At 47.9% G+C, this 13,096-nt stretch overlaps 1 protein-coding gene across 1 annotated transcript in view; it reads left to right on the top strand.

Moving 5' to 3' along the window:
- Nucleotides 1–13,096, top strand: part of gpr158a (G protein-coupled receptor 158a) — a 702,414-nt gene that overhangs the window by 646,165 nt on the left and 43,153 nt on the right. Inside the window, 2 exon segments of the mRNA XM_085987742.1 lie at nt 9,983–10,055; nt 10,057–10,089. Coding sequence (XP_085843868.1) covers nt 9,983–10,055; nt 10,057–10,089 — 106 coding nt within the window.

The raw sequence follows: 13,096 nt of genomic DNA, 5'->3' as shown, positions 1-13,096 counted from the left end.
ATGTTAGAAGTTCAATCACAGTATGCCATTCTTTCAGTGGCATTGCATGTAGGAAGGCATACCAGGGTGATAAATAGTGCCCGGATTGGCCACAATGATAAGGTGCCCCCAATCACATCTGCAAGCACCGGCACACTTACCTGACAATGACTCCGGGGAACTGTCTTCTCAGGTTCTGGGTCAGCAAAGAGGCAGATGCAGAACCAGCTGTTGTATGGACACCTGCCCTACCTTAAAGCTGGCACAGCTAGTGACAGTAATGGTTAGCTGTGGTCTGAAACTTGATTGTATCTCCTTGCAGACATGCTGCAAGGCTGACCTATGCAGTTGGTACAATAGAGTGGCACACAACCATCTCATGCAGTGCCTCTTCAACTTCAGTAGCTATCAAACAGGAGGCGAGGTGTTGGGCGGCTCTGTCATTCTCCTGCAGACTTAAGCCTGCACCTTGGGTTTCCTTACGCTTCAGTTTTGCCTCCTCACTTCTTAGTCCCCTATCCCTTTAGCCGCGCTAAAGGTTGCAAGTCAGTTGCGATGTCTTTTCACACCGTTAAAAGACTTTCAGAAATGTCTGTCACCATTGCCCCCAGCCTTTTGAATTTCACTTAAATGGAACTTTCCATTTCCACCATTAGCTTCGATTTTCCAATTGCCATTACTTACTGCAGGTGGTAACTAGATCGGAAATCTAGGCTCAAGCCTGCACCTGAAGCTATGCTAATAAACTGAAAATGGAAAACTGGGTGAATACAGCACACTTCCATTTGAGTTTGTCATTTGAGTCTAAACAATGGCAAAGGCAAAGATTCTAAGCTAAGAAGATGATGCACATAATATAGAAGACAGATTTGACATAAATAACAGACTCAACAACTCGATGTGTCAATGATAATACAGACAATAGACTCATCGGGGTGACTTACCATCGGCCGAAAAATGAGCGAAAGTGATTGGTCATTGTGACCACGGTGCACTATCCATCCTTATTCTCCTCGACTGCTCTGCAACCTTAGAGACAGTTGACCACACTATCCTCATCTAACACCTCTCCTCCATTGTCCAGCTCCATGGGAGTGCTATTTACTTCCACTCTTACCTATCCAATCATAGAGAAAATATCTTTGGCAATGGCTTCTCTTCCTGCCCCCACACCGTTACCTCTGCAGTCCCCCAAGGATCTATCCTTTGCCTCTTCTCTTCCTTGTCTACATGCTGCCCCTTTATGACATCATCTAAAGACATGGAATCAGCCTCCACATGATACCCAGCTCTAATTCTCCACCACCACTCGATATACAAATAGAAGTAGATTTTCGACTTCACCTTTTTTTATTCGCTCCTGGGATGTGGGTGTCGCTGGCAAGTCCAGCATTTATTGCTCATCCCTAAATGCCCTTGAGAAGGTGGTGGTGAGCTTCCTTCTTGAACCGCTGCAGTCCGTGTGGTGACGGTACTCCCACAGTGCTGTTAGGGAGGGAGTTCCAGAATTTTGACCCAGCGACGATGAAGGAATGGCGATATACTTCCAAGTCAGGATGGTGTGTGACTTGAGGGGAACTTGGAGGTGGTGGTATTCCCATGTGCCTGCTGCCCTTGTCCTTCTAGGTGGTAGAGGTCGCGGGTTAGGGAGGTGCTGTTGAAGAAGCCTTGGCGAGTTGCTGCAGTGCATCATGTAGATGGTACACACTGCAGTCATGGTATGCCGGTGGTGGAGAGAGTGAATGTTTAAGGTGGTGGATGGGGTACCAATCAAGCGGGCTGCTTTGTCCTGGATGGTGTCGAGCTTCTTGTGTGTTGTTGGAGCTGCACTCATCCAGGCAAGTGGAGAGTATTCCATCACACTCCTGACTTGTGCCTTGTAGATGGTGGAAAGGCTTTGAGGAGTCATGAGGTGAGACACTCGCTGCAGAATACCTAGCCTCTGACCTGCTCTTGTAGCCACAGTATTTATGCAGCTGATCCAGTTAAGTTTCTGGTCAATGGTGAGCCCCAGGACGTTGATGGTGGGGGATTCGGTGATGGTAATGCTGTTGAATGTCAAGGGGCGATGCTTAGACTCTCGCTTGCTGGAGATACGCATTGCCTGGCACTTCTGTGCCACGAATGTTACTTGCCATTTATCAGCCCATTACCCAATCAGTACTTATTACCTAGTCAGTAATCTGACAGAGTGGGTTGCCTGCCCACTATAGACACCCCCGCCCCCGATTTTCATTCATAAGTGACAAGCTGCAGTGCTTGAGAGAGAAATGACTGGACAGGAGGATGGAATGAGTGGTAAGGGTAGGGAGTTTGTGTGGTTTCGGTCTTCCCACCGTTTAACTGGAGGAAATTGCAACTCAACGGACAAGGAGTTTGACCACACAGAGGCAGTGGACGTGTTGAGAGAAGTACTGGAGAAACAGATCTGGGCATCATCAACGTACATGTGGAAGCTGACCCCATGACAAGGGGAACTAATGCACTGCAGTGACAGTCACAGAGGACACTGTAATGATCAGTAACATGTCATTATAGAATGGTACACTAGGTGGAGCTGTATGTTTAGTGGTGGGCTACCCACAAGGCAGTAGTCAAGATGGATGCCTGTACACTAGTCCACATGGCTGAATAAATGACTAGCTCAAGCTAGTTGTTCATAATGAAAACGTCTATTTATTTATGAACATAACATGGTACCAGGATTGGTAATATCTGCTGAATATTGCAAAACGTGACATGGAGAATTTGAAGCCACCGGAGGGTTTGAAACTCACGGGGAATGTCGACTGCAATTGGCGGACTTTCAAACAACAATTCGAAGTCTATATTGCTGCCATCGGGTTCGGTACGATGCCAGACGCAAGGAAAATAGCGTTGCTGCTCACAGTTGCAGGCCCGCGGCCAATAGAGGTATTTAATACGTTTGTATTTGATCAAGAGGAGGACAGAGAAAAAATGGACGATGTGCTAAAGAAGTTTGATACACATTGTTCTCCCAAAAAGAACGAGACCTATGAGAGGTACGTGTTCCATTCACGGACACAGCAGCAAAATGAGACTTTTGATAGCTTTGTGACCGATCTGAAACTGAAAGCATAGACGTGTAATTTCTCTGAACTGAAACCATCCATGATTCGTGACCAGATTGTGTTTGGTATTCATGATAAAAAAGTCAGGGAACGTTTGTTGAGAGAAACTGAACTAACATTGGAGGATGCTGTGAAAATATGCCATGCCAGTGAGCTAGCTCAACAGCACGCAAAGACGTTCAGTAAAATTAATAATAATGCGACTGTAGTGAATGACTGTGCTGCTGTCGGTGCTGTGTCCTACGAGGGGAAGAAACATGGGCAGAACAGAAATGCAAAGCAATCGGAGGATGGAATTTTTAATTGTAAACGCTGTGGTTACCAGCACCAGTCAAGACAATGCCCAGCATTTGGAAAAATGTGCACAAAATGTAATGGAAAGAATCACTTTGCCAAACAATGCTTTTCAAAAGTAAAAACAAAGAAAGGGCAACAAGTCAATGTGATTGAGGACACTGATTTAAGTGAGACATTTTTTGTAGGAATGGTGTCATGTGACAATATCGAAAAGGATACAGAAAATGTGCAGCCCTCAGGAATGGACAATGCTGAACATAAAATTAATGCAGTAAAAGAGGACAAATGGATGATGCCACTGCAGGTAAATGGAGCATTAGTTACATTGAAACTAGACACTGGGGCAAAAGCAAACAATCAGTATGAGTGACATTAAAAATATGAAAGAAAAGCCCAAAATACAGAAAAAGTCAGTACTACTGAAGAACTATAATGGACAGAAAATGTAGGTTAGGTGTATGCAGACTTAAAGTGACAGTCAAAGACAAAGTGCATCATCTCATGTTTTCTGTTGTGGCTGAAGGACTTGATTCACTACTAGGTGACAAAGCTTGTGAGGACTTAGAACTGGTCAAGAGAGTCTACCGTATAAACTGTGCCATAAGCAGACCAGATGACTCGGTGGATTCTGTAGTGAGTAATTTCCAGGATGTGTTCAAAGGATTTGGAGTTCTACCATTCACTTACAAGATCCAGCTAAAGGAGGATGCTCAGCCAGTGGTACATGCTCCATGGAGAGTTCCAGCACCCCTGCGTGACCGGCTCAAGAAAGAACTGGACAGAATGACCACACTAGGAGTCATCAGGAAAGTCGAAGAGCCAACAGACTGGGTTAACTCCATGGTATGTGTAAAAAAAAAGAACAATGATCTAAGAGTATGCATGGATCCAAAGGACTTAAATGCAAACATAAAACGTGAACACTACCAGATTCCCAAGCAAGAAGAAATCACCAGTGAAATGTCAGGTGCCAGATACTTCACAAAGCTCAATGCCTCACAAGGATTTTGGCAACTAAAACTGGATGAAGAGAGCACCAAATACTGTACCTTCAGCACACCATTTGGCAGGTATTGTTTCCTCAGAATGCCTTTCGGGATAATATCTGCAGCTGAAATCTTTCATAGCGATGGAACACATAATTGAAGGTCTGGAAGGAGTTTGGGTCTATGTTGATGACATCATCATCTGGGGCTCCACACTGAAAGAACAGAATGAGAGACTGACTAAAGTGCTACAGAGCATACGCCGGAATGGACTGAAGCTCAACAAAGCCAAGTGTCAGTTTGGCGTCCAGGAAGTCACTTTCCTAGGAGATAATCTATCTGGTAAAGGAATAGAGCCAGATATGGAAAAAGTAAACACCATACTCAAAATGCCCCGACCCACTGACAAAAAAGGAGTGCTACGCATCATGGGGATGATAAACTTCATTGGAAAGTTCATTCCTAACTTGTCAGCCAAGACAGCTTGTCTGCGAGACCTGCTACATAAAACAAATGAGTTCGTATGGACAGAAAGACATGAACAAGAGTGGATGAACCTCAAAACAGTGCTGACAACCACACCTGTACTCACCTTCTTTGACTCAACAAAGAGAATCAAAGTGTCAACGGATGCATCAAAAGATGGCCTCGGCGCGGTCTTGCTACAAGCAGAGGGTGAAGATTGGAAGCCTGTTGCCTATGCCTCCAGGTCTATGACTGACTCTGAGTGTCGATACGCCCAGATTGAAAAGGAATGTCTAGGCTTGGTAGTTGGACTAGAAAAGTTCCATGGCTACATATATGGACTTCCCACCTTCACAGTTGAGACAGACCACTGCCCACTGGTTGCCATCATAAAAAAAAACCTGAATGAGATGTCTCCAAGGATTCAATGACTCATGATGAAGCTGCAAAGATATGACTTTGAACTGATCTACATACCAGGCAAACACATAGTGTTAGCAGATGCACTATCCCGAGCACCCACAATGAGTCATGTGAGCTCTACTGAGGAAGACGTGGATGTTCATGTGAGTATGGTCACTGCTGCGCTGCCCGTGTCAGACACAAAATCAAAGCAAATAGCAGAAGAAACAGTAAAAGGTACAGTGTTACAAACAGTAATAGAGAACATTCATCATGGTTGGCCAAAAGGCTCCTGTCCAAAGTACTATCACATCAGGTCAGAGTTGAGTGTTGCAAGTGGACTATTACTAAAACAGAACAGAATAGTCATTCCACAGGCTTTACGTCAAGGCATGCTCAAAAGGATTCATGAGGGACACCTCGGAATTGAAAAATGCAAAAGGAGAGCAAGAGACACTGTTTATTGGCCTGGCATAAATAAGGACATTGAGAACATGATAGGCATATGTAAGACATGTCAGAAACATCAAAACAAACAAGCAAAGGAACCAATGATAGCAGCTGACTTACCAACAGCACCATGGCAAAAGGTTGGTATGGACCTCTTTCATTTGAATGGTAAAGACTATCTAATAGTGATTGACTACTATTCTAACTATCCTGAGATGGCGCTGCTCTCAAGCACATCAGCAAGCAGTGTCATAATGCATGTTAAATCCATCTTCGCCAGACATGGAATTCCCAGGATTGCCGTTAGCGACAATGGTCTGTGCTTCAACTGTAAGGAGTGGCAACAGTTTGCAGCACATTATGACTTTCAACACATCACATCCAGTCCTCTGTATGCTCAGTCGAATGGTAAGGCAGAGAAAGGTGTTCAAGTTCTCAAACAGCTACTGAAGAAAGCAACAGAAAACAAGTCTGATCCTTATCTTGCCCTGCTGAGCTACCAAGCCTCCCCTTTAGACTGTTGTTCTTCACCTGCTGAACTCCTAATGGGTCGCAAGTTGCGCACCACGCGACCCTGCTGTGCAAAAGAAAAGCAGAGTAAGGAACTGAGACAGAGACTTCAACTGTTATAGCTGAAACAGAAATCACACTATGACAAGTCATCCAAAACTCTGAAACCATTGACAAGGGATGATGTTGTCAGGATTGAGGATCCAGATGCATGCAACAGGAAAGCTACAGTTCTTGAGGAAGTAGGACCAAGGTCATACACTGTTAGAAGTGAGGAAGGACAGATTCTCAGGAGGAACCGCCGTTCCCTCCTGAAAACACAAGAAACTATCCAAGAGCAAATCGATGACAATGCCGCAACTGAATCTTGTCACTCACCACCAGGACAATCTAACACAAACACACATACAGGCTCTCATGAAAACACATCAGACTCACCTGTGCTGAGAAGATCCACATGTGAAGTAAAAAAGCCTGATAGACTTAATCTTTCAGTACAAAGAAAACTATAATAAAAGAATGAAAAGCTTAGAGTTCATAAAGTAAAGCTTTGAAAATGTGTTGAATGCTGTGAAGATGTTTATGTCGTTATGATTGATTGATATTGATTGATATTGATTTTGTTTAACCTCTAAGGAAGGGGGATGTAATGATCAGTAACATGTCATTATAGAATGGTACACTAGGTGGAGCTGTATGTTTAGTGGTGGGCTACCCACAAGGCAGTAGTCAAGATGGATGCCTGTACACTAGTCCACATGGCTGAATAAATGACTAGCTCAAGCTAGCTGTTCATAATGAAAATGTCTAATTATTTATGAACATAACAGACACCATTTATTGGTTAGGGCCATTTCAGTACTATGGCAGGTGCGGAAACAGGATTGCAGGAAAGATGGGCAAATACTTGCGAGGCAACAGCGCGTTCATGGACTGTAGGAATATAGAAAACAGATAATGTAATATAAAATGATGAACGTACCAAAGTTTCACTGTCTATTGATATCCCTGCAGAAGTCTGCTTGTTAAGTAGCCTGTTTGCAGTGTTTTTAACATTTGCCTGTGGTCAGTTACCACAACACAAGACATTGGGCGCAAAATTCGGATTTGTAGTGCCCACTTTTTCGGCATTTTGGTTCCAAAATGGGGTCCACGACACCCGCGCATACTTCTGGTGAGAGCATTAGTACGCGCAGAGTTAGCGTCCACCAGATGTATTCAGAGAAGGCAGATCATGACATCAATCAATGTGTAACACTGATTTGACGCCAGCACTGCCATTTTGGAGCTTAACGCACCAGCTAACGTCCTCTCTTAAGCGCGCACAGCTGAACACGCATTCAGCAGCAGGAAGGACCCACTATTTTAAGGGATCTTTCAGGTTAGTTGCTGATTGATTTCTTCTGGCTGTTGCTGTGATTGTACAAATGTTTGGTGCTTTCTAGAGTTCTTTAAAGTTGCTAAAGTCTACAGGGAGTGGTGTGGGAGGTGCTGAAGGACTTTCTCCTGAGTTCGTCTTCTGCACAAACAAGACATGGGTGCAGTATTGGGCATTCCCCTTGGAATACAGCAGGACTGGGAGAATGAGCAGTGGCGACAAAGAGAAGGGCAAGCTGCTAGAAGAGGGAGGAGGAGGAGGGCAAGAAGGGCTCCCAGCATGAGGCCTTATCCACCCAGGGTGTTCAAGGAGCAATTCTCTGACCTGAAACTCAACGAGGAACAATGTGTCAGACGTTTGTGCTTCACTAAGGAGGTCATCACTGAAATCTGCCACCTGTTGCAGCCACAATTGCAACCTCAGAGCAAGGCAAGGACCGCATTGTCAGTGGCTGTGAAGGTGATCACGGTGATGAAATGTTATGTGTTGGGCTTCTTCCAGGCTGGAGCTGGAGATATTTGCAACATCTCGCAGTTTGCCGTCCACTGTTGTGTAAGGGAGGTCCCTGAAGCTCTCTATTCAAAGAGAGCTGACTACATTTTATTCTTTCTTGCCAGAGAGCAGCAGGTAGAGCGAGCACATGCCTTTGCGAGGATTGCAGGCTTTCCCATGGTGCAAGCTGCCACTGACTGCATGCACATTTGCGGGCACCGCACGTCAACTCTGAGATGTACCGCAATCGAAAGGGATTCCACTCCCTAAAGGTCCACCAGATGTACGACCATACGCAGCAAATCATGCAAGTGAATGCCCGGTATCCTGGCAGCAGTCATGATGTATTCATTCTGCGGCAGTCCGCTGTGCCATCTTCTGCATTTGAGCCACCACGACAAACCAGAGGGTGGCTACTGGGCAACAAGGGCTATCTGTTGGCAACATGGCTCATGACTCAGGTGCGCGACCCCACGCACAGTGGGCAGAAATGTGATAGAGCACACCATTGGCGCATTGAAACAACTGCTTGGACCGCTCTGGAGGAGCCCTGCAGTACTCGGTAGAACGGGTGTCAAGATTCGTGGTGATCTGTTGCATGCTGAACAACCTCGCCTCATGAGGGCACTTGCCACCAGCTATACGGCGAGCAGCTGAGGAGCAGGAACATGAGGAGGAGGAAGAAGAGGAAGGGAGGAGGAAACCTAGAGAGCCCCTTTCTGGCCGGGCTGTCCATGAACAACTCATCCGACTGCGATACCAGTAAACACAACCCCAATTCCCCATTCACCAACAGTCCCACACCTTACCTTCCCTCTGTTACAGATCATCACAGCGTCCGCTTAACCACAATGCAAAAATACAAACCAACATAAAATAAAGATTCCAAACCAAATTTATAAATTAAAACCTTTTATATTGCATACAAACGTCAACTAATCACCCTTGTGTATTCCCTTAGTGCTTGTGTTCTGTGTACCTTTGGTTATCCTAGTGCTCCTACACAGTGCTACCCCAGTGGCTGCAGCATGGCTGGTGGAAGGCTGCTGACTTTCAGTGGGGGAGAGTGCAGATGTCCTTGGAGGACGACCTTGAGCAGCTCTGGGCCTAGAAGGCCTGGCTTCGGACTGCACCATTTCGGCATGAGCAGCAGCAGTCTGGGCTGACTGACTGATAGGCAGCAGCAAGGGCACTGGCAGAGAGGCAGTGGAATGGGAGTACAGCAGGTTCGTGCTCCACGGAGCCACTTCTACTCACTCGGGGTTACGCTTCAGCAATCTTAGTAATCTGTTGGAGGACAGATTGCTGGACTGTTGTGACACCCTGCAAGCCCCTTTGAACACTGGTATCCACAGCCATGATAGCAGTAAGCTGACCCAGCATGAGAACAGGCTGAGCTTGCATGGCAGCACCCAGATGTTGGGTGGCTTCTGCTTGTGCTGCAATGGAAACTGAGACACCGGCCATCAGATGCTGCATCATGGTTGGGGCCACAAGTGTGCTAATGGAGTTGGCCACCACTTCCATGCTGGGCTGTAAGCTCTGTGCAAAGCCCTGTGCCAAGTTGGTGTCAGACTCCTCCATGCTCCATGACATTGCATGCAGGCTTTCTGGCAGGCCTGCCAGTGCACCAAGCATTTCTTTGTGCATACTCATCAGCCTTCTTCTGTAGGCCGCCCCATCAAAGTGCTCATCTGAGCCTGCTGTAGCAAAGCTCGCGCGCAACCTCATTTTCAGGGGTTATCGAATTTCGCGGCCAATGTCTAATAGTCTAGTTATATGTTCAATTGTCATTCTTCTATAAACTAAAGCAGTGCAATTGTTTGTTGCTACACATGAAATCATATAATAACTCTGGAACTCCTTTAGATTAGAATAATAGTTTTTAATCTGAAAGACTTTTAACTTTAAAATCGGGTTTCTCTTTGCAGGTTTACACTGGCATCAAGCCTCCACAGTGATTGGATGCTCATGCTGTTCTTTGTTCACACCCATCTGACTGTGGACTGTCACTCTGGGCTTGCTTCTGATCCCGAAGGTACTGTCAGTGCTCCTTATTCTCTGCTCTGAGTGCCATTCAGTTATAATATTTATTGTAATGTGGTTTAGCCCTACATCATGTCGTTATATTATTTGCTTGATAAATCACATCTTTACAATCAAATCGGAGTCGGAGTATTTGATCTTTTCAGGTTGCTGGACCTCAGACCTACGTAGCAGATCCTATAGCTACACCAATCCAAAATGTAAACTAGCTTCAGATATATGTACGTCCTTTACTGTTCCATTAACACTTTTCACATTGTCCTTGATGGCTTTATTACAATTAGGGCAAAGAAGGAATGCAAAATGGTACTTTGAATTTAGTATTCCCTGAGATTGGAAAAAACGGTTCACAAAATAAACCAGAATTTTTCAGGCAAGTTACTGTGGGGTTATTTACATTAATTTGTTTCTGAAATAATTTGTAATGGAATAGAATTAAATGTGTACTTTCAATAGGCATTTACTAACATACCCATTGCATTGTTCTGCCAAGATGTGGCTAGACCTGGGTTACTGAAGGTCAGGCCTATTAATCTGCCACTTCATCTTCAGTTTTTACATTGGTTGTTTTTGATTGTTTTGTGCCACTGTAAAACCCAATTTAGTGCCCGTAATGGGATTATTATGTTGTTTAATGAAAGTACAAAATGAATTCAACTTTATTAACTTCATCTTTGCTGGTGCAAATATCTTCCAGGATAAAAGAAGGCGACAACACAAAATATTAATTTCACTGGCAAAATTGGTTCATTCCAATTTTCAGTATCTATCTATATATATAAATCGGTACATCTGTCTGTCTGTCTGTCATTCTGTCATTCTGTCTGTCCTGTCTGTCTGTCTGTCATTCTGTCTGTCATCGCCTGTGCGTCTGTCGGGCTATGCGCTCGAAAGTTACAGGGCGTACCTACGCGCGCGTTACCTCCAAAGAAAGCTTACGCTTCTGAGACGGTTTTAAGCGTATTTAACGTTTCGGCCGGGCTAAAATCCCGCCCGCGGTATCCCAAAAACCTTCAACGTTCCGCTCATTAGCATCTCATTATCTGCTCATTAGCGACAGAGTGACCTCGAGCTCGACCAATCGTACGCCGGGTTGCTGGCGTGGTGCCGCCGGGCCAATCGGTGCGTGTGTGGCCGGGCCTTATCGTTCTGAACCGAGGTGAGTCGCCGCCATCTTGATTCCAAACCTTTCCTTTCTTTTTCCCGCTTTCTGCGTCTTAAAAAAAAACGTTGCTTTTAAAAAACATATTGTTTTAAAAAAAAAATGATTAGAAAGTAATTAACTTATCTAATCTCATTCATTTTCCTACCTTTTCCCCATTTTTCCAGGTAGGCCTCGAAGCCTCAGCTTCTCCTTCGCACCCACGCCCGAGCTAGGCACCTCCCGGCCCCACTCGAAGGCTGGAGGGGCCGAGCCTCAGCCCAGCGCCGCTAGGGTGCGCGCGCAGCAGGAGCTGAGACGCGGCGTCTCTCTCTGGCTCAAGCCGGGGGGCGGGGCTTGCTGAGCGTCAACTGGTAACCGGCCCCCCAGCCGTCTCGCACAGCCGCAATCGGCGGTCTTCACCTCGGGGGGGGGGCGCGACCCTCGGGGGGGGCCGTGACCCTCGGGGGGGGCCGCGACCCTCTGCGGGGCCCGCGACCCTCGGGGGGGGCGCGACCCACGGGGGGACGGCGACCCTCGGGGTGGGGGGCGCGACCCTCGGGGGGGGCCGTGACCCTCGGGGGGGCCCGCGACACTCGGGGGGGGCCGCGACCCTCGGGGGGGGCCGCGACCTTCGGGGGGGCCGCGATCCTCGGGGGGCACCCCGCCCTCCCTCCCCCCCCGTGCCCACCCTCCCCTCCCTCCCCTCCCCCGCCCCTTCCCCCCTCCCCTCCCTCCCCCCCCCCGCGCCCCCCCTCCCTCCCCTCCCCCGCCCCTTCCCCCCCTCTCCCCCCTTTCCCTTCCCCCCTCCCCCCCTGCCCTTCCCCCCCGCCCTCCCTCCCCCCCCTTCCCCCCCCGCCCTCCCTTCCCCCCCCCCGCCCCCCCGCCTTCCCTCCCCCCCCTCAGTCGCTCTCTCTCTCTCTCTTCCAACAACAACATGCCCTCGAAAAAGCCTCGGCACCGCCGGGCACTTCAGCTAGTCTATCTATCTATATATATAAATCGGTACTTCTGTCTGTCATTCTGTCTGTCATCGCGTGTGCCGTCTGCCGGGTATGCGCTCGAAAGTTACAGGGCGTACCTACGCGCGCGTTACCTCCAAAGAAAGCTTACGCTTCTGAGACGGTTTTAAGCGTATTTACGTTTCAGCCGGGCTAAAATCGCGCCCGCGGTATCCCAAAAACCTTCAACGTTCCGCTCATTAGCATCTCATTATCCGCTCATTACCGACAGAGTGACCTCGAGCTCGACCAATCGTACGCCGGGTTGCTGGCGTGTGCCGCCAGGCCAATCGGTGCGTGTGTGGCCGGGCCTTATCGTTCTGAACCGAGGTGAGTCGCCGCCATCTTGATTCCAAACTTTTCCTTTCTTTTTCCCGCTTTCTGCATCTTTAAAAAAAACGTTGCTTTTAAAACACATATTGTTTTTAAAAAAAATGATTTAGAAACGAATTAACTTATCTAATCTCATTAATTTTCCTACCTTTCCCCGTTTTTCCAGGTAGGCCTCGAAGCCTCGGCTTCTCCTTCGCACCCACGCCCGAGCTAGGCACCTCCCGGCCCCACTCGAAGGCTGGAGGGCCGAGCCCTCAGCCCAGCGCCGCTAGGGTGCGCGCGCAGCAGGAGCTGAGACGCGGCGTCTCTCTCTGGCTCGGCCGGGGGGGCGGGGCTTGCTGAGCGTCAAGCGTCACCCTGGCAACCGGCCCCCCGGCCGTCTCGCACAGCCGCAATCGGCGGTCTTCACCTCGGGGGCGGGGCGGGGGGGCGCGACCCACGGGGGGGGGCGCGACCCTCGGGGGGGGCCGCCAAGCGTCACCCTGGCAACCGGCCCCCCCGGCCGTCTCGCACAGCCGCAATCG

This window comes from Somniosus microcephalus, chromosome 5 (genome assembly GCF_052327205.1).
Source record: "Somniosus microcephalus isolate GS21.2 chromosome 5, FLI_Smic_1.0, whole genome shotgun sequence".
Taxonomy (NCBI): Eukaryota; Metazoa; Chordata; class Chondrichthyes; order Squaliformes; family Somniosidae; genus Somniosus; species Somniosus microcephalus.
This window is presented reverse-complemented; position numbering and strand designations above follow the sequence as displayed.